Raw genomic sequence first — 22,828 nt, 5'->3', positions numbered from 1 at the left:
AGAACTCCCGCCATGGATGACAAGATTCAGAAAGCTTGAGAGATGGTTCTGGAAATTGGCAACTTACTAGCGATGAGGTAGTATCTTTGAACAAAAATTTTGCCAATCTCAGCTTCTGTAAAGTCTTGTGTGCTATGGGTACCAAGACAGGTTACTGCAGAACAAGGTCAAACATTCAAACCATAAAGTTGAATTTTGAGGTACTGGAACATCCTCTGTACAGCCCAGATCTTGTTCTCTCCAACTTTCATCTGTTAGGGCTACTCAAGGATGCTTTGTCAGGTCGTCAATTTTTCACAGACTTAGATGTGCAGGAAGCGATACAAGTGGCTTCACAACCATCCAAAAACCTTTTTGGAATGATTATATAATCATGTCGACTGCTGGATCAAGTATATTGACAAGGGAAGTAGCTGTATAGAAAGATGATGTACATGTTGAACCCCTACCGTTTTGCAAATAAATAGAACGAAAAGTTTAGACAATTTTTTATTCGTCCTTGTACTAAGTTTATTATATGCTAAACTTATTTTGAAAATATTGTATGTGTGTAAATTATTATAGGTTCATGGACACTTGACCTCTTTTGTTCAGAATGAGAGTTTTAAATCCAAATTATAAATAAAATCTATTTAATGAATTGTAACTTAAAAGAAATGAAATCTGTAGTTACCTCAACATAAAATAGGAAAAATCTTTTACTATCGGTAGTGTAATTATTACTGGTATAGAAAGGGAGTAGTCATGTTATTTTTTTTTTATTTCTTTAGATTTTCTAGTCTTTTTTATGAAGAAATTTATTATGACCTTGTTAAGTTATAAATTTGATTGTAAGTTTTTCAGGGTATTCTACACTGCATACTTGAATTCTTTGAAAAATATAAATCTGATAATATTATTTTAATACTAAGTTCAAATTCTGAAAACTTGTAATTGAATTGTGAGGGAAATAAAAATTATTCTTAAAAAGGTAGTTGGTTATCACCAAAGTACAGTACACCAGAACGTACTGTTTAAACTGCATAAATAACCATATTATCCTTTAAAAAATTTGGTCTTAAAGTTTTTTTGAGACCTTTTTTAAGATTAAAAATGCATTCCCCCTAATTTTTTTTTAAATACTTGGTTAATCATTAGTAATTTTAAAGAAATTTGGAATAAAAGCTTTTTTCTTTTCCCAAACTGCTGTAACATATATTTTTAAAGAAAGCTGACAGTATAGCGCAAACGCTACCCATTAACTGTATTTTTTTTATTAATATAAACCAATCTTGTTAACTATCAGTAACTATAATTACATACAGGAAAAAAAACATTACAACCATTGATTCATTTACTTAATTTTATTTGAATAGCATTACATTATTTTTAAAATTACTTAATAGACTTTAAAAAAATATATTATTTGTTTTATATTAACACTAGTTCTTGGAATATGTAAGTTGATCTTATGTATTTATTTCTTCAACTTTTATATTTTTCTGTATATTCAATATACATTATTTATTTTTAAATTAGTAATTTGTAGCGGGCAGTAATTTTTTTTAGAATAGTTTTAAAAAAAATTGGGCTGTAAATGTTTTTCCAGTCTGTGTGGGGGTTTCTACTGGACATATCAGACTGATCCTTTTTTTTTATTATCCTCAAAGTGACCCAGAGATATGTTATCAGACCACAAAAAAGTCCTCATTTATTACTTAAATGAGAAACTTTTCATGGTTATTGCTCACAGGAAAATCACTTTGAAGGTCTTTTAAGCACTGACAGACCTAAGATGGCCCACATATCTGTGGGCCGTTCTTAGCAGAACAAAAAAAATCAGCCTGATTTGTCCAGTAGAATATCTGGACAGACTGAAAATAGGTTTTAAGCAACCATTTTACCTGTGGTGGGAAAGGATAGAGAAAAACAAGGGGATTAGGGTTGAGATGTGTTGTAAGTGGAACAGGTTTTTAGCTGATTTTTTAAAATATATAACATTACTTTGTAATAATAACGGTGTGGAGCAGCGAGGGGTCACTATTGTTTAATAAAATGAGATAAACTGTCATTATAAATTGCTTTGTACTTTTAAAGTTAAGTGTGTGAAGTAATTTACCGATTTCATATTGTAACTGCCACTATAACAACGGACCTACACACACACAGAGAAAGAGAAAGTTATTCTTTAAATGAAGATAAGTGATTAATTTCTGGCAAGCACTGCACTGAACAGTGGAATTCTGAGGCCTTAAAAGATTAGGTAAATACTGTTTTTTGCATGATTGTAACTGACTAATAAGTAGATAATAATAAGAAAGAAAGTAAATGGGATGAAGGACCAACAAATCAGCAAATAGCTTCTTTGATATTGCCTCTTACAAAAAGACAACCTCGTGGTTGAAGATTCTATTCCCACCTCCTCAATATTAGGCAAACATACCATTCTTAACCTCCCAACTGTATGCTGGGGTTCAGTGAACCCATTACTATTTAATATTGTAACTTTTTAATTAATTAGTAGCTGATTTGTTGATGATAGTCCCATTTCGTATTGTTGCAGATGTATGACATTTGAGTGTTGGCCATTTAATTAATTTAATTTATAAGCAGAGCATGGGTACAGTAGATCTCAGTATACAGTTCATCATTATAATTTTTAACCAAATTCAATAAAAGTAGGAGATTCTCAATTCACTCATATTTTTTATTATGTATGTTCAAGTTTTACTCTTCACATAATAGATTGACTATGATGGTTGTTTTTTATTTTGTAAAGGAGTAATTTTTTGCAAAAACAAAATACATTGCATTTATGATTATTTGAAGATATTTTTATTTTATTGTAATAATTTAGTATTGGTTTGTTTCAGTGTAGTGTGTGTGTGTGTGTGTGTGTGTGTGTGTGTGTGTGTGTGTGTGTGTGTGTGTGTGTGTACATGCATGCACACACCATTATTTGATCAGTAGAACTTCCCCATCTTGTGAAAGTCTAAATCGAAAAAAGAATGAGAGAAAGAAAGAGTTATTTTTTTACTTTGGTCCTGTTATTATTTTATTATTTGAAGTTAGTTAAATTTTCTTAAAAAAGGGCATTAATCTAGTTGATGAAGGTACAAGCAACCAAATTTTGGTGTACAATAGAACTAAAGGAGGCACCAACATTTTTCATAAACTCAGTTCATTTGCAACCTATGCAACCAGAAATGTTCTTAAATGTATTTTTCAGAGTGCTAGATCAGTTCAACAGTAATATTCAAATTTACATATGTTGGAAAAGTGTGCCTTTTAGAAATTCATTCATGAAGTGGATGGTTTGGTGGGGAGGTTCATTGAACCATTTTTTTTTATAGATGGCTTAAAACAACTGTATAAAGACTGTTGGAAATTTTACTAAAAGATTTGTTACATGTAAAAGAAAATCAATAAAACACAAGAGGCTCCTCCAGGAATGCAAAGATGTTCCTTCTGTTCAAGAAATAAAAATAAAAAACTGAATTAGTGGAAACTTAAATGAGTTGTCGTTAAATAATATGTTATCTGCATCATCTTTTTCTGTAAGAGTAAAAACAGAAAATTGTTTTTCAGTTATGAATTTATACAGTGAGAATATTACCATTCACTGTTAATTTCAAATACATCTTCTGAATTCAAAATGGTTTAATTAAAACCAAGGAAATGTTTAAGATTGTTTTGAATATTTGAAATTGCCCTGTAGATGAGGCATATTAGATCTGGAGAGTTGAAATATGAGAAAAAAATTTCCCAAGCTTGTGACCAAGTGGAAAGAAGTCCCTAAAGGTGTGTGGATTAACATATGAAACTTTATCTTGTTGATAATTTTTTTATTAACAGATTATTGTAAAAAAAAATTTTTTTTCAGTTTTCTTTCGATTTTTTCTTAATGTATCAGCTATTAATTAGAATAGCGAAATGCTAGAAAAAATTCTACACAATTTTGCTAGTGAGCACTTTTTTCTAAGACCAGTAGATTCGACAGTATTTAATGAACAAAAAGCCGCTCGCTAAGTAGGCGCATTAGTACCACGACTGCTGCAGCAGTATATACTTACAAGTTGCACAAGCCATAAAGAAATGCCTATAACTATTGATCAATTAAAAATATTTGAGAAATTCAAAGTGGTATATATAACTAATAGTCAAGACAGTTAATTAATCATATTTTGAAAGTATTTCAAATCTTTGAATTCCCGGTTTACTTGTTTGTGAAATTTTTTAATCTGTTCATTTAAGCCCTATATACTTATAAACAGATTTTGAAAAACTAAAACTGTATTATTGTAATCTCTTCTTAAGGACATTATATATGAATTCTATAACTTTACCAAGTTTTAAATGAAAAATTATTTTCATTATCTTTTATAACAATTTGTTAACAGTGATATTTCATCTTTTTACAAATTATTTTAATTTTTTGCTAATAAAACTACTGAAAAATTAAAGGTTTTTAAAACCAATTCCACCAACTGAAAGTACGTGTTTTACCTCATTGAAACTGCTTAATTATTTTCAAATTAAAAAATTACAATAAATAGGGATTGGTTTTTCTAATTGGCAAAGATGAAAAATTCATTTTTCTTATATGATACGACTGAAAATTTGTTATAAAAAAAATAATAAATGTCATAGATATTTTATTCAGTAATGTTCCAATTATAATTTTAGTTAATGTTTTTCAGGTCGCAGCCAGAGATGCAGCAATCCAGTAGTTATTCTGTAGATATGTCTTATAATGGAGGACATGCTCCTCATGTTCAGCATACTCGGCCAGATAACCATTCACCTAACTCTTCATCGCATCTTTCTGATAATTCTACTGCCACACTAGTCTCGCGCACACAGAAACAACAAACTACTCAACAGGTATTGTTTGCTAAAATATCTGTGGGTTATACTGGAGCTTTTATTTTATAAGAACATTAATACAAGTGCTGTGTTCTGTTTCAGCCTTGCTAATCCAATGCTCAAGTAAGTCAATTCTTTATAGTTAGTTTTCAGGTTCTTTTCATGTCAGTTAAGTTGTAATTCTAATGCCATTTGTAAGATATTACTTCTAGTCAGTATTGTACTTCAGATAAACTACAGTAATTGTACTTCAGAAATATATGTGTAGGAAGGTTTCCTGTGAAGGAAATTTTTATGCTTTATGAAGGAAATTATGCTCTCCTTTTCTGCTTTTATAATGAAGGCATTAATAGTTGCAGTTTGAAATTTAGAAGTATAGTAGAACCTCTGTCAACTGAGTATTTTAAACTAAGGTTTCAGGTTCCAAAACAGTAGCAGGTTTTTTAAGAGCTAGTCAACATTATACAAACTTTTACACTATGTACCCTAAAAATTTCTATGTTGTTATTGTATTTTCCATAAAGTTTACCAACATTTTACACTCATGTTTGTGTATATAAACTCAATGAGCATAAAATTAAGTTCTGTTTTTTGTTATAAATTTATTAGACTTATTCCCCACATTAGTGTTTTATTTTCATAACATTTTTATTATTTACTTATTATTGATGAAGCGTAACATTTGTCATATTATTGTCGATTTATGAAAAAAATATGTATATATAAACGTTACCATTCAGGGAAAGTCTTTATTTACTGTGTTTCTTAATCGGCATCATTAGGTAATATTAGCTCCACTTACAAAAGATTATCGAGAATCACTATATATAATACTAGTATATGTGTATACTAGTATATATTCTAGTAATATGTGATGGTATGTACTCTTTAATATAAAGTCAGGATTAGTATCATATTACTTATGAAAATTTGAATATTCTACATTGATTAAATGATTATTTCATGGAATTCAAGAACTGCTGCCATGATTCTGGAAAAAAGAAGTTGAAGTCGATGAGCATAAATTAAAAAAAATTACTAATTTATTGTAAGTGTTATTAGCACTAATTTATAATGCTTTACTTTTTTTCTATCCAGTTTGAATTCATTTTATCTGATCAGTCAGAGAAAATTAACTTTTTTTAAATATTAACTGACATGGTATCGGTCCTGATTTGAGTCAGTTATGAGGAAGTCTTCTATTGTGTACTATTGTGTACACAGGGCACTAAGCACAATTATATGTAATTGTTAAACTCTGCTATTAATTATATTTACTTAATCCAAACGTTTTCTGTTTATTTAAATCAAATTAAACATGTTAGCTTTAATTTATGTATTAAAATTTTTTTATAGTTTAAATTTTGTTATAATACGTGATATAGTAAAATATTTGGTAGTATTAAACAGCACTGTTTGCATTACTGCACATTTTATTTCCTGAATTAAAATAGTGTATTTTTTATGAAGTAGTAGACTTGATTTAGTAGACAATTGTGAAATTAATAAATCTAACTTATTATTGAGTGTTAACTTAAACTTCTTTTAGATTAGTTTAGAAGATTTATATTCAACTTATAATTCTGCCCCATTTAATAAGAATAACTATAAGAATGAGAGCTGTAAGAATAACTTCTAATTATTCTTTTACATATATATATAAAATATGGTGATCAGAAGAAGATTATACTTGAAATTATGTAAGTTAATATGAACTGTTATTCATTTCAACAAGAATCTGCGTAGTTCGTTTAATCATCAGTAAATGATTGAGAACAATGTTAATTATTTAGTAGCAGAAGTAGTATAATTAATGAAAATAAATAATGTTAATGTTAGTTCTTAATTAATTAAATTTCTAAGTAATTAAAATTCATGTGATAGCATGGTAATTTGTGATGCCTTTAAGTAAAACTGGCCTTATGATCCTAAAGTGTGTAATACATTTTGTTTCAGTTTTATATTTAAAATCTACCAATCCTATTCCAACATTGACTTTTTATCGGGTGAGAAATGATTTTATTATTTATTAATTGTGAATTCATAATATAAAGATTAAAATGATATTATATTTTATTAATATAAATGTTGATGAATCAAAATTAAAATATTCATTTATTCAAATAACTATAGATTTCTCCCTGAATGTTTCTGATACAAGATTAATGCATGTGAAAAATTCCAATCCTGACTAGAGTTTGAACCCACCACTGTGTGGATGAATGGCTTATACACTATACCATGGATTGGTAATTTGCTAGCAGATATTGCTATTTGCTTATTGTCTTCTAACAGATAAAAACACTATTTATTTCATTAACTTTTTCTTAGTTATTAATTATTTTTTCTTTGTTTTGTAGGTGACAACTGTAACAAAAGTGGTTCGTGAAGTTCATCACATGGGACCAGAGTCGCAGCCAGTGGATTATGTATCAGTTCCAGTTCCAGTCCCTGTTCCTGTTGGTATAGGACTTGGTTACTCCACAACACCACATTCCCACCCTCATCCACATCCTCATCCCCATGCTCATCCTCATCCACACCCACATGGACACCCTCAGTTCACTAATTATGAACATCATGTCACAGGGCAAGAATCTGCGTATCCGCCAAATGATGCAGGTATTATTGAAGAAGGTTATTTATCATAATCATCAAATATTGCAGTGTGTCCAGGCTGTGTTAATTGCGTGCTTTTGATTAATTCAGATATTTATGTTGAAATACCAACTAAATGAACATGAATTTTGGCATTAATCCTCTTTTTATGTTTAGTTTTTTACTTTTAGTAGCTTTGATAAAATTTAGTATCATTGTAATTACTGTATTGTAGTAGCATGTGAGGTTATATTCATTTTGAAAGAAAAAGAAGCAGTGAACTTGATATTTTTAAATAGTATTATTCATACTTACTATTTCTAGCAGCTTATAGATACATTAATGTTTCATTTTCTAGTAGTTATTTTCTTTCTTTTTTAAAGTTTGTTCTAATTTTAATTGATCAGATTCATTTTTTCTGTAATGAAGATGTGTTTGTATGGTTAGTCCCAGCTTGATGTTGTATTTGTTTCTGCCAAAAAATGGTGTTTAAAATGAAGTAAGTGAAATATTATTATTAGACTAAAATTCAGTTAATTTCACCTGGTTATTATTTAATTTGTAATGAATTCTATAAATTATTGTAATTTTCTTATTATGTGCAAGTTAACTTAAAAATAGATGATGGCTATGGCCCATATTTTTTCCTGGGAATACAGCAGATTACTCTGATCAGAGACAGTCTTTCTGTGGATTGACAATTCTTCCTCTTCTGTTAACCTTCCCTTACCTTATTCTTTCTCGCTTCTTCTTTGGTTCAAACCACAGGATTTATCAACAGCCCCCATGTTTACACCTTCCAGCAGCTAGTGTTTTTTATACTGGGACTCATTTAGGTGGTTGCTGCTTATGACACTTTCCAGAAAATTTCTCCTGTTTAGGGCTCACACAAAAAGAAAAACCATTGTCTTGGATACTGATAGGATAAAATTGTACCTTCTTATTCTTAAATTCTAATGCTAATCTTGTGGCCCATGTTTGTAGTCTTTTCTACTGAATCCTGTTTATTTTTTTGGGAGCGGAAGTACGTAATGAATGTTTATTTTTTAAATAATATGTTGCCATTGAAATTCCTTGTCTTACATTACTTAAGGACTCCTTAAAATTTAGGATTCATTGCAGATTTCCTTCCATCAACTGAAGGTTTCTTTACTTTTTGAATTTTGCAATTATATTTTTTTAATACTTGCTATAACTCGGTTGAAGTTTGATGGTTTTATCAGGTCACTGAAAATTCCCGATGCAGCCCCTCCCACTTGTTGAATCCCAATGACCAAAGTACAAATTTAATTCGCCTAATGAATTTAAATCAGTTAATGTTAGGAGATGTTACTGCATGAGTTGTTTCATCCACATTAAGATGAGACTGGTTATCTCAGACCCAAGCTGCCTCATAGGCTGTAAGCAGTGAGACATACTTCATACTTCAGTGAACTTCATTCTTAACATCAGCCTCAACTTAGTTTTCCCCTAATAAAGATTTGTCTACAAAATAGCTTTCTTAAGCATTTCCTTAATTTTTTTAATGGTCAGTTTACAAAAAAGAGATGATTGTGGATATCTTTACTGATTTCAGTGGTCTAAAAATGTTTTATTTCCATTTTGCTCATAATGAGATAAAATACAACAAATAAAAATATATTTTAACAAACCCTTAGGATATCACTTTAAATAATAAATTCATTTTCCATACTACTTGTGAGGTGTGTTCATAAGATACTTGAACCTTATGAATAGCTTGCTGATTAACAGTAATTACTGAATAGTAGTAAAAAATTATCATCAACATCTAACTCATTAAGCATGTTCACCACACGCTGCAAATTTCTCTAAGCCGGTGATCCCAATAGCAATATTATTTTCATGTGGCTGTTCATTAAAAATACAAAAATATTCATGTTGAAAGATTGTCACCAGTTCAGATTTGGCATAAAAAATTTTAATTGTCCAGATCTTGACTGGTGTCATGAAATGTTGCATCACCATCACTGATTACTTATGCATGCATCTGAAGTCCACTCCACTGTTCAGAACTGTTTTAATTGTTCTTTAGTGTAGTGTCAGTATGATAGCTTCCCTATATTTTTTAAGGACACTTCAGAATTCTAAAATCCCTTCCATAACCTGCTGTATTAACATGAGAAATTCTCCCTTTTGACAATTATACTGAATTATTGAATGAGATGTTTTTAACTGTTTTATATTATCATAAAAAAAAACACAATAGTCATAGGATTGAAGTTTTTCCAGTTTTTAGAACAAATTAAACTTTAAAGATTTGTATGTTGAACAGTTATTGAAATAAACTGGAAAAAAAGGTTTTCAAGAATTATTAACTAAGAATTTTATTTAAGCTCTAAATGTAGATGGCCACTTTGACTATTAGACAATCATCAATAGTTACTATGTAAATACTATATTTGGGGTGTTCCTGGATGTATTCCCCTAACTTCAGGTACTGATTCAGGACACCAAAATGAGCAAAAACATTTATATTGACTTAAGTCCTATTTTGCTTTGTTTTCCTTCTGAACGCCATTTTGTTGTTTTCAACAAAAACATTTCTCAGGAACAGGAAACTTTAATTAAATTTTTTGGCAAATCTAAGACTAGTGTCTTATTTTCCAAAATAAAAAAATGTGAAAATGTCACCTTCAAAAATTTCAAAATAGCACCAATTTTTTATTCTTCAATATCTTTGTAATTATTTGTTTGATCAAACTTTACTTATTACAAAATTTATTAAGCATTTTATTTTGAACAATAAGACACCTCATTTGTAAAACCTTGTTGAAAAACAATCTAGTTATTGCAGACAACTAACCTAGCAGTATGCTTGCACACCATAATGCAAGCTGCTAATTTTTTGTCTGATTTTATTTCCTCCACTAAATGTAATAAAAATTATTAATAGTAAATTAATAAAAATTATCAACTTGCATTACGGTATGTAAATTTCAGTGGAAAGAATAAATTTAACTTAAAATCATTTAAAGATCCAATTCAGATTACTCACTATGACTCAATGCATGCCTCTTAGATGAGTTGGATAGATAAAACTTACCTCAAGAAAGATAAAGGTATCTTGAACCTTTAACCAAAGAGATACACCCATTCATGAACAGACATTATAGAAGATGTTTTATGATGAAAAACTTTCACAAAACAATTTTTTTTAATAAATATGAAATTCAAAGATGTAGATATTTTACCCTATTGTTGATAAAAAATTTAGTTTCTATGTTGCTATCGATAAAGTAAGTTTCCCAACTATCTAGTTCCAAAAAATTTAGTTTCTATGTTGCTATCGATAAAGTAAGTTTCCCAACTATCTAGTTCCTGTTGTTACGTTATAGCTTCTAATAAATTAATTTGAGACTATCTTCCAGGAAATGCTGGGCTACAGCCAATTTTTTTGTTACTGACAGTTTTAACGTTAGTGAAGGGTGTTGCAACCATTTTTTTTTTTATAAGTATTACATAATAAGTCATTTATAAGTATTAGATAATGAGTTAGAAGACACAGCATCAAGCAGGAACTTACTGTATTTTATTTTAATTTTATAAATATTGCTAAAGACAATTAAATTAATGCAACTGTCCAAGAGAGTAATTGTGCTTTTGTTTGTTAATTTAATTTGTTAAACAATCATTAGTTTTATAGTAAATATTTTATATAATATCCTATTTTTCATGATCATTTAGTGCTCCAAACCTGTTGATTTACTTATATTTATTAAAAAATTTTATAATTTTAATGCAGTTTTATGCTTCTAATGGCATTTTAGTAATTAAATAATTTGATGTTACTTATGTTATCTATTTGAAACCTCAAAAGATTCTTTTGAAGTTAAATGTTATGTGCGATAGTGAAGTTGTTTGGGATGCATAACAGAAGTTCAAGATGATTCAGCAAATAGCAGTTTGCATGTAACCTCTGTTTTACATTGTAGGAGTTTGCTTCTTAGTATAGCTGGATTATTAATATAATAAATAATTTAAACTAAATATTTCTTGTATTACTGATAGAACTATGGGGTTCATTGCTCGGTTATAATGGTAATAAGACACGAATAAACATTTTAACTTACTCTGTTACTTTTATTATATCACTGGTCTGATTTTCTTCAGGCATATGAAAAGTTCTAATGAGGGATTAATGTTGCAGCAAAAAGCCGATTATAAATTTCAACTTCTTAAAAATTGATCTTCCTAACCATTGGCTGTAAATTTAATCAATGAAAGTAGTTGTTCTAGAAGTATTGAAAAAGTGATTTGAATGAGTATTTATTGTTTTATTCAATTGTAAAATATTTTCACAGCCAACTTCAATGTGGTAAAAACATGAGAGGTTTTAATACATAATGTATTATTTTTTTCTTAATTTGCAAATACAGGTTATCAGATAAATCAGTACCTATTAAAAAAGTTTTTTGTGACAGATTTTATTGAATTTAGTGTTGTAATACTTGCTCATCATTTCCTGATGTTAACGATTACCCTTGTTATTTAAATTATGTCTACAGATTGTTACTTTATAACTAATCTAATAAGAAAATTGGTCATCATGTCACCTTCTAATGTCATAATTGGCTAGTACTGCTGGATAATATTTTTTTGTGATTTGGCACAACACATTTAATTAGCTTGTTTGTCCATCTTCGCTTGTCAGATTCATCCCATCTGCAACTGCCACCTGTCTAGGAGAACACCATAAGACAACGCCTATCCTCCCTTCTCCCCAGTAAGTCTTCCATGAACCTTGCCAGCAAGTTTTTATCGGCAGTGTACTGATGATAACGAACACCACCTCAGAGGAGACAGTTCTGTAGCCTGAGCAGACTTTCAGAGACATCCTTCTTTGGACCCACTCAAGGGTTGGTCAGTTACGCTGTGTTGTAAGGGCTCTTAACCAGGTAGGTGCCCCATATACCAGAATTGAGTTCACGACAGTAGAGTATATGTGCCATTTTGTAGATCTTGGCCCGTTAACATTGCTGAGAAGCTTGCTCAGTACAGCCACCATCTTCTCTGCTTTAATCACGGTTTCAATAATATGTCTCTTAAAGGAATGTCTCCCATCCAGCTGTACCCCAAGGTACTTCACTGGAGTACTGGGAAGCACAGAGACATCTTGTACTCAGAAGGTGTTGTTTTGGGAGGCTGTTAACATCAGATGAGTTAAACTTTATTCTTAAAAATAGCCTAATTGTTTAAAAATATGATGTAAGAAAATATTAAGGAATGTCATGTGTGTTCACTACTTTCAGTAAAATCAGTAAAAAAATAAAAATCCTATAACAGTTTCAAATTGAGATTGACTAATCAGATCTGTATTTAAATGATTATTTTGCTGTAGTTGTTAACTGCAACATAATCAACTGTTAATAGGGATAATTCAAATGTGATTATAATATCTACTTTCAGCATTGCAGTTCAGTTTATAATTGAGAGCACCTAATAGTTTACTTTTAATTCAGTTTATCATCATATACTGTACTGTATATATATATTTTAAATGTTTTACTAGGGTAAACCCGTTGGCTAGTTTCCTGTTTGTTATGTAACTTTTTCTGGAATAAAAATTTTGTTTAAAACTTATCATGGTTTACTAAATTTGCATGTTGAGGATTTGTTATTTCCTTAATTTAACAGAAATCTATAGCTGCCCTGCCCTGAAGTATAAATAGTTTTCTTTAATTTGAGTAGTTTTATTTTTTCTATAAGAACATATCATTAAACCATACAGTTAGAATAGAAATCATGTTGATTTGTGACTGAGGTTGTGCATGCATGTTAATAGTCATTTTGTAGCATCATAATGAGTTACAAGCAAATAAATATATGTCCAGTTTCAGCCAGTGGCTTTATTTAATGTTCTTGTTATTTTAGTTTTTATTTATTTATTTACTTTGTTTTTACACTGTTATCTTCTTTCAAGAGTTTTTGAATTTTCTGATTCAGTTAAAGATAGACTTTTACCCACAGTTGTATAGGAAACTTGCACATAATTAGAGATAAAAGATTTTTTATTTATTTTTTTTTACGAGTCAAGATAGAATTTTAATTTAATATTATATTTAATTGATTTATTTTATTTAATTTATTTACATTTTACTTGCTAATTTAAAATATTTAATTGCATCTTTTGTTGTTTTTGTTTTGTTCATCCAGCTCGTTCCTATCGCTCAACGTACCAGGATTTTGAGCCTTACCCTTACCCTAATCAGCCTTACCCAGGTTCATATCCTGCATACGGTCAGTCGGAGTATAGCGAACAACCTCAAACGCCACCCAGCCCCAGTGAACGAAGTGAATCACCACCACCCCAGCATGGTAATTCATCTTAATTAAAGAAAAAAGAAGAACACATGACTATTTAAATGATCTGTAATGTATAGTGCATTTGTACAGGTATAATCAAAGATATGGCTATGAACATAATATTGGAGCAGTTTGTGATAGTTCTAAATATTTTGTTGTATATTATCATGCATTATCAAACTTGTTATAAATGTTTTCATCATGGCCTTTTCAACTCCTATTTATTAATTAAGCTATCAAATGATTTTGTAAACCGGTAATACACTAGTTGATCTTGCTCGCTTATTTAAATACTTCCTACAAATTAACACCTGCTGTAAATAGTTTGAACTTATAACCCAATTACTAGCTCTCTTGCCCATTCACTTGCTGAGGATAACTTTCATCAGCTAGGAAGTAGTGCTTAGACTAGCCTAACCCTTAATGTGTCAGTGCTTAAAGTACAAAGAAACTTTACCCCCACATCATCATTCCTGTATTTCCTCAAAGAAAAAATCTCTGATGTAGGAGACAATGATTTTAGTTTATTGGACAATGCCAAATCATTGTATTTGTTGAGGTTAAATTCTAAAAGTTTTATTACAAATGTATTAAGAAAAAATGAAAAAAGTGGCTTGATAAACTGATTTTATAAGAATATGTTTTATATATATGATTAAGTAGAACTTTTGTATAATTTAAACATTTGTTAACAGAATTATTTTGAAAATTTTAATTAAATAAAATGGCTTTTTCTTGCTAATATTTTGTTTACCAATATTTTAATCAGTTCTCTTCTTCAATGAACCAGATCTAGGTCTGGCTATTAAAATTAATAAAATATTATAACGTTTAATTTTTTAATGTTTGTGTTTTAACTTAATGTTATGGACTTACAACTCGTATCTTCTTTGGGTTTTTTTTTTTTACTTTGTCTAATCTCTCTGCTGTTAATTTCTCATCTTTTAATTTTTCTAGTTTTCTTTTATTGTCATAAACAGGTGAAATGAGGTATAATAAGTATTTTGTGGTAGCAATTCTATTGTCTAGACATAGTTTTGAATTTTATTACATTTTCAACAAGTGTAGACGTTCTTCGTTGAAAAACTCTTGATCCTGCAATTTTTAATTTGCATGATTACAGAAATTTAACTGTATTTTATTGTTAATAATTTATACTAACTATAATAAAATGCTGTATAGGTTGTGCCCTTTGAAAAAATGGACTTACTGAAGGAATATGTGTTATAGGTCTAAATAAAGAAATATGTTAATATACATGTACGCTAAAATGCTTTCTTTTCCATTTACAGGCTGCCAAAAAATTTGCTCTAAATGTATGCTCATATTTTAATATAAGGCAGTACAATTATGTGTAAACATAAAATAATTTGACAAAATGGATAGTTATTTATAATTTGGCTTCAATTAGGAGTCGCAGAGATGTATCAATTATTCATTCAACAATTATTTTTTTATTATAACTTTTTAAATTATTAATTTTGTTTATTGTAATGATGATGATTTGTTACTAGATACTTAATGGATTCATCTGTAAATAAAATTACAGTATTTTTGTTTTTCTCGTGGACCAGTTATAAGATTTAGTTTCAAATCGCTATTAACTGGTTAAAGATAAACACTTTATAAATGAAAAGAATAAAAACGCCTTTAGTTCACCATACTTGTATCTGGTGTTTGAGATCCTTGTACAAATCAAAATTTTTTAGTTGCCAATTTGAGGACTGCATTGTATCATATGAACAATAGAACAAGTAATTGTTTGAAATGTCCCATTGTCACAGTACTTAGTTTCTGAAAAAAGTAATCATTTGGAATTACAAATTCTCCTATTTGGTTGATTTTCACTTATTTCATCTTGAGAATTTTCATGGTAAAAGCAGGTTCAACAGTTTCTCCATTCTATTAAAAGATTGAAATAATATAATTTTACTGTACGAAAAATTTATTTAACACATATACTCATAGATCATAAAATATAACTTCCTTTTGATTTTAATTAAATGTAGATACTTTTTTAATGTAATATTTTAATACCATTTAATTAATTATTTTACTGCTGTTGATATTATTTTCTTTGTTAAGTTCTATACAGGTTTTGAAATTTATTTCAGTTTTATTAAATGTTAAGATTTAAATAAGCATTATAATGATTATTATTATACAATAAGTATTATCGTGGGAAAGGTGGTTGTCTACCATGATCAAATCACAGTCTGTCTGTTGTTTTATTGTTCCCTCCTTTATTTTTATTAATTTTTTCTTGATTGAATGCCATGAGGATTGCTCAGCGGATCCTGTGGTTTTATCTGATATATCAACGCCTTTTAGTAGCCAACTAGACTGCTACTTCTTTATCAAGACATAAGGGAGTGACCTTGGTGTGCTTGTGGAACTGTCCAAGGACTTGTTTTCTTATATTACCTTATAATTAAGCATAACAGCTTACCTAGGGACTCCATTATTAGTCCAGGAGTTGCACAAACGACTAAACTAGAGACTGATGTGTCGACTGCATAAAGCCTGGCCTACTCTTCATAAAATCTATTAATTTGAATATAATCCACTGTTTCTTCATATTTTGTTCTGCTTTTTTTATTATATATTTATTTAATTCTCATTGCCAAAAAGAATCTCTAAAAATGCTATTTTATGTTTTAAGAACCAAGTTTACTTACACGAAACCTAAAGAAAAATTTTAGCAAATTATAAAACTTTGCCCAATTATTTACATATACAGAAATGTAGTATTTTTTTTAATATAGAATATAATCATAAATTTTAACTTATGTTTTTTTGTAGCCACAACTGGAAAACAAAGCATATCTGGCGACCTATGTCTCTATGAACTTTTCTTTATTTTGGTCTTTAGAATATTCCTAGAGTTTAATCTTCCTAATGGAAAACCCTCTTCATTTACATATCAGTTCATGTTAAATTATAAATATTGATCATGAATAATTACTTTTGTTGTTATGCTTGAGATTCCTTGTCACAGTGCAGCAAATTGGTTTGTATTTATTATTCTTGAGATTTATTTATTACATTGTTACAGTACTCATGCTAAATGTTACCATTAAATGTAAATGAAGAAAACTTGCCAAAATCTGAAATTGTTAAATTAATTTCATTACTTGAATTGCAAGTTCAAGTAGTCTACTATTTCAGTTCTGTTTTTTTTTCATGTCATTACTATTTGGATTGTGATGTAAGCTGTTTAACAAATTTTAGACAGGGGATTTGGTAAGATTTAGAGTGTTTCAAGTAATTCAACTTTTTCTTTTTTTTAGTTGTGAATTATGCAGGTGCATTTCATTGAGAAAATTTTGTATCATTTTGTTATTTATTAAATAGTGGTCTGCTTTTTCAAAATGTCTTACACTGCTGCAAATCCCTGTTATTATAAGTTTTTGGAACTAAGAAAACTCAAAGCTGGTAAAATATATAAGGGTGAACCTGTTTGCAATGTATCCGAATAGCATTGAAATTTGTATGTTTGAGGTTTAGGAGATTTCCCAACATGTAATATTTGCAACTTATCATTCTGAGTCTTTTACTGTATGGTTTGTTTTCCTTGAAGCTTGTTAACAGTTGTTTTAGATATTATTTTAAATTTTAGTTTTTTCTCATTGCAGTTGTAAATTTGCATTATATCTAGTTTCTTTATTAAAATTATGAACTTATTAAATGTTTCATTAAAATCTAATCAACAGTTAAGTGGTTACACATAATTTTTCTTTGCATATATTTAATTAATACATCCTGTAATATTTTTTCCATCTATCAAGTAATTTACAAAGCTTGTAACATTTTCATTAGTATTTTTAAATTCCACATTAGAATCTTAATCTGGTTTTAAAGCCTTGTCACGTAATGATTCCCTTCTGTGATAGTTTTGACAAAAACATACATCAAGTGGTTCTCTGAATTTTTCAGTTTTGTTTTCTTATAAGATCTTATTTTTTTTAAAATATGAATTGAGATTGGCATTACTTTTAGGTCTTGTGTTTAGCTAATTTGGTATAAAAGGAGATAAGGAAAAAGAAGAGTAACAAGTAAAAAAATCTTAAAACAAAGGATACCTGTAAGCGATAAACGAAAACCTAAGTGTATAATTAAATAAAATATGAACTTAATTAATTATAAAGTAGTAAACATATATAGTCCAGGCGGTATCTGTTTTGGATTGGACTTTTTCTATATGATCGCTAATTTTTGCTTTAGTGCCTCCAGAATATCATCGCAAATGATTATTTTGTTATGCGCCAGTTGAAAAAGGTATGCTTAAATTTTTATTAAACAAAATGTAAAAAAATCGCAAAAATATCCAATTGTTTCTCCTATTTCCCTAGATAACTCGATAACTGTTAACTTTAGAGAAAAGATCAAGAGAGAAAACAGTTTTATTATTAAATTTTACACACAGTGTCATTGGTTGCCAATTGAAAAATACATTATTATTTTAATGCAAAAATAGCAGTAACTGTCAAAAAAATAATTGGGGGGGGGATTTTTTTTTTAGTACTTATATTACATATAGGACCTTTAGAATTTCCTTCAAAGAACTTTTTGATATGATAAAACAACACACCAAATTTCAACTAAGTCGGTCGACAGTTTTCACACAATAATTTTGCAATCCAGATTTAAAAGAAAAAAATGTGATTTTTTCAAATTGTGTAGAGCCTGAAGTAAAGTCTCTAGATACTTAAAAACTTAATCACATATAAAAGAGCACTTAAACTTTTAAATGCAATTTGAAAATATTAATCTGTTAAATAGGAAAGCCTTGAAAATTTTTCAAACATACTTGCAATTTTTTTTTGCTTTTAAACAAATTGAATATCCTCACAAATTTTTATCTAAATTTTAAAAAGGACAGCTTAAAAGTACTCGGAAAGATCCTTCTTTTTAAAAAAAAATGTTTCGATTCATTAATTATCTTCGGAGATATAACCAACTAAAGTTGACCACCATTGTGCAACTTTTGGAATAAATTATTATCGATAAATTAATACACCCATATTTAGCAACAATTTGCATTTGCCAGTATGCTATTTGAACGTTTTAGCTTATGACATCGATTTTAAAAAAAAATTTTTGTTTGTTAAAATTGCAAGTATGTTTGAAAATTTCCCTAGGCTATCCTAATTAATCAATTTAATTTTTTTCAAAATGCATTTGAAAGTTTGATGAGTGTTCTTTTATACGTGATTAAATTTTCAAGTGTCTAGAGACTTTATTTCAGGCTCTACACAATTTGGAAAAATCGCATTTTTTTTTTTTTTTTTAATCTGGATTGTTGAATTATTATGCAAAAACTGTCAGACTGATTTTGTTCAAATTTGGTGTGTTGCTTTGTCATATCAAAAAGTTCTTTGAGGCAAATTCCCAAAAAGTTTTGTTCTTTTTTTGACAAGTTTTGCTATTTTTGCATCAATAATAACATATTTTTCAATTTGTAACTGATGATATTGTGTGTAAAATTTAATAACAAAACTTTTTTCTCCCTTGGTATTTTCTTTAAAATGAACATTTATCAAGTAATCTAAGGAAATAGGAGAAAAAATGGATATTTTTGTGATTTTTTAAATATTTTGTTTAATAAAAATTTAAGCACACATTTTTCAATTGGCGTATAACAAAATAATCATTTCTGATGATATTCTGGAGGCATTAAAGCAAAAATTAGTGACCATATAGAAAAAGTCCAAATATGCCCGTTTTAAAACATACCGCCTGAACTAATAAGCAATACACTTTAATTACAAAGATAGCTTGTTGAATGCTTGTCATCTAACTTTTGGAGGCAGTTGTGACAAATGGGAAACACAGAGCAGCAGCGTATAGGTTGTAGGTGTGGAGCTGGATAAAGTAATCTTGTGATGAATCAATTCTTGTAATTTTATTGAATTGTCAGACCATTCCAATCTCATAAATATTGAATAAAAATAACTGTTACTTCTTCAGATGGATGACCTAGTGTTATGGATGATTGGAACTTTACAATTTTACTCTTCTATGCCTCAAAGGTTGTGGTTATGTATGGATGCCTATCTGTATGTGTAGTTTTCTACAAAACCAGATACCATCTTAAAATTGAATTACCACCTTATTTATTAATTTTTAGTGTCTATTATAAGATTAACCAGTGAGTCACTTATAAAAGTTGAGACAAGTCATTAAAACAGTTTGTGTGTATACTCCTCAAAGATTAATGTTTATTAATGAAGAGTAATGTATACTATGGCAATAGTTTTTTGTTGATGATTATTGGTAAACAACTTATTTTTTAATTTCCAGAAACTGTATGATAATGTTATATACAGTTGGGTAAGTTTTAGTGTAAGGTTTTGCCTTGTGTATTGTGTTGCAATGTATTCTACCATGAGAGTTGTGTTTCTTTCCCATACTTTTTATAAAAGGGTTTTTTTGTAAGTTTTTGGTTGTAAACTCAACATTGCACTTAATACTTTTAAGTTCATTATCTTAGACCGATGAGTCTTTGAATATTTTTGTATTGCAGTTTAGAACACGGATGAAAATTCCTTTCTTTTTTTTTGTTATTAGGAGATAATATGTGTTGGTCTTTTTTTTGTATTGAGAGATAACATGTGTTGGTCTTTGTTATGAGTATTTTGTTTGTTGTTTTTGTCATAATGAAATTTAGAATCAGGTGCATTGTGTTGATGCAGTGTAGAAAGTTGAGGCTTTATCTTTGTTATATTGTAATTCTTTTTTAAATTTTGTACCCTCATAAAAATTTAAGAAGTTTTGCTTTTGGCAGGCCTTCCTTGTGTAACTACTTGATATATATATATCAAAGAAATTTCAAGAAAGGAAAAATTATCACATATATGACATTGAAGTTTATGATGATAAACTTCAATCAGTTTTGTCATTATTAAGAATAGAAATGTTGACCTAAAATTAATTTAATATGAATAGCTGCTTCATATCTTCATTATATATTTTTTTATAAAGTTTGGTTTATTTGTGCTTGAACTCCATAAAACTAAAGAAATGCTTGTTTGTATTATGTTAAGCTCTATTTAAGTAGTTACAGTTTTATTTTTTTTATTTTTATCAGTCAATTTTTTTATTTTAAGCTTGAAATTAAAACTTTATATTTTAATTATATTCATGTGTTTTAAACAGTGTACATGGTGTTTCCCTTTATTAGTAGTTTTTGTTAACTTTTTTCTACATCAGTAACAATTTTTTTCCATTATTGTTGCAAGAATTTCTAGTTGTAACATTTTTATTTTGTATTTTTTTGAGTAGCCTGATATATTTGTATGAATAGAATGAGGTGTGTCGTTTCAGTGGTCTTTGCTTTCTTAATGTTGTATTTCATGGTATTTTATGAACAAAACATTGTTTTATTCTGAAAGAAAAAATGAAACACTTTTCAAGATATTTATTATTTTTTTAAATAATGAGTTATTAAATTACAGTGATATTTTGAAGTACTACAATGTGAAAATTTAATTTAGAATGTAGTACAAGTAGGAGGCCTGGATGTACCCAATATTTAAGTATGCTCCATGCCCCTAGTTTGGCCTTATGCAACCACTGGATTAATATTGAATCCCGGGACAAGATATTACTCTCCTGTCATTACCTCTCCAAAGTGGTGGCTGCAAGCTCCTCCAGACATCAACTCTTCAGGCTTGCAGGCAAGAGCTAATGTGGTCGTTAATCTAATTACTTGCTACCTATCTTTAGAAGAAGGTGATCCAAGGATAACAAAAAGAATAATAAGTGGAATTAGGTAACATCTCCTCATAGAAGGATTATGAACCTCTCAATATGTAGGGTTGTTTTCAATTTTGCTCATTATTTGTTATGTGAAACCTTTGTTACTAATATTTTTTTTCACTTTTCCAACATTTTGTCTTATTTTCCTTTAAAATTTGATTATAATTTAATATAAATTTACTTTTTGTATTTTTAGTGCAATTTTTCTTTTACCATTATTAATTATAGTTAATATATAAATTTCAGAATTAACAATTTTTAAAAATAAGAAATACTATTGAATCAACCTATAGAACTTTTGTGTATCCCTTTTGGGTTTGTCATGTTCTTTATTTCCAGTGTTCTATGTATACAATTTATCCCTCATCATACTCTAAAATTTTGTCAAAATTTCCTTGAATAGCATTCTTGAAATTCTTAAATAGTATAAACATTTAACCACAATATTTAGAAGTGATAAAGATCATCCAAATTTTCAAGGATTTTTGACAGGACTTTATTGACCAATGAATTTGAACTACTCTGTTGAATCCTAATTCACTTTCAGTGTGCTTGATTCAGTTTGTTCTGCAAAATTTGTACTGTGTAACTGACCTGAATATACTAGATCAGAAAATTTGTGAAAGCATTCTCAGTTCTTCAGTAGAAAATTATTTAAACTAAAAGTAAGGTAATACTTATTTTTACAAGGTATGATTATAATTTTTATAATCATCTACTATGGTATTCTATTTGATTAAAATATTAAACAAGCAGTATATCAGAAAATAATAAGTACTATGATTTTTTTATCTTGGCTATTAAATAATGTTATTATTTGTTTAATGTATTATTAATTTTTGTTTGCCATTTTTATAGCCTGTAGTTTTTTGTTTACTGTTTATCACATTTACGGATTATGTACTTTTCAGATTATTTAAGGAAAGGCGCCCCATTCCCGTCACCAGGTTATGATGAATTGGAAGGTACGCACATTCTTCCTCGTCCGGATCATTATAGGATTACTCCTTCTCCAGCAGGGCTGGCTGACAGATACGGTATTAAATTATACTTACATTAGTGAAGTAGCTGTTTTTTTAGTTGTTTAAATGTAATAGAGTTCCCCTTAACTAATAGTTATTGTGTGTTTTGTGAAAAACATATTTTAGAAAATTATATTCTCCTTAACAGGTACTGTATCTTCATTTCTATTCATTTTTTTTTTTTTTAACTTCCTTATGTTATGTTTGTAGTCATGTATTAATCTTTAAAATAACTTTATTATAGGTTCAAGCATAATCACAGTTACATTTAAATTTTA

General features: G+C 28.7%; 1 protein-coding gene across 4 annotated transcripts in view; it reads left to right on the top strand.

The window, feature by feature from the left end:
• Window positions 1–22,828, top strand: part of LOC142323570 (catenin delta-2-like) — a 172,659-nt gene that overhangs the window by 83,341 nt on the left and 66,490 nt on the right. For all 4 annotated transcript variants that reach the window (XM_075363377.1, XM_075363378.1, XM_075363376.1 and 1 more), the window contains exons 5-8: window positions 4,680–4,863; window positions 7,206–7,467; window positions 13,618–13,779; window positions 22,440–22,565. In XM_075363377.1, the coding sequence (XP_075219492.1) occupies window positions 4,680–4,863; window positions 7,206–7,467; window positions 13,618–13,779; window positions 22,440–22,565 (734 nt within the window). The remainder of the gene's footprint in view (window positions 1–4,679; window positions 4,864–7,205; window positions 7,468–13,617; window positions 13,780–22,439; window positions 22,566–22,828) is intronic.

This window comes from Lycorma delicatula, chromosome 4 (genome assembly GCF_047948215.1).
Source record: "Lycorma delicatula isolate Av1 chromosome 4, ASM4794821v1, whole genome shotgun sequence".
In the NCBI taxonomy this organism is placed as follows: Eukaryota; Metazoa; Arthropoda; class Insecta; order Hemiptera; family Fulgoridae; genus Lycorma; species Lycorma delicatula.
Note: the sequence above shows the minus strand (reverse complement) of the source record. Positions and strands in the feature narration are given on the sequence as shown.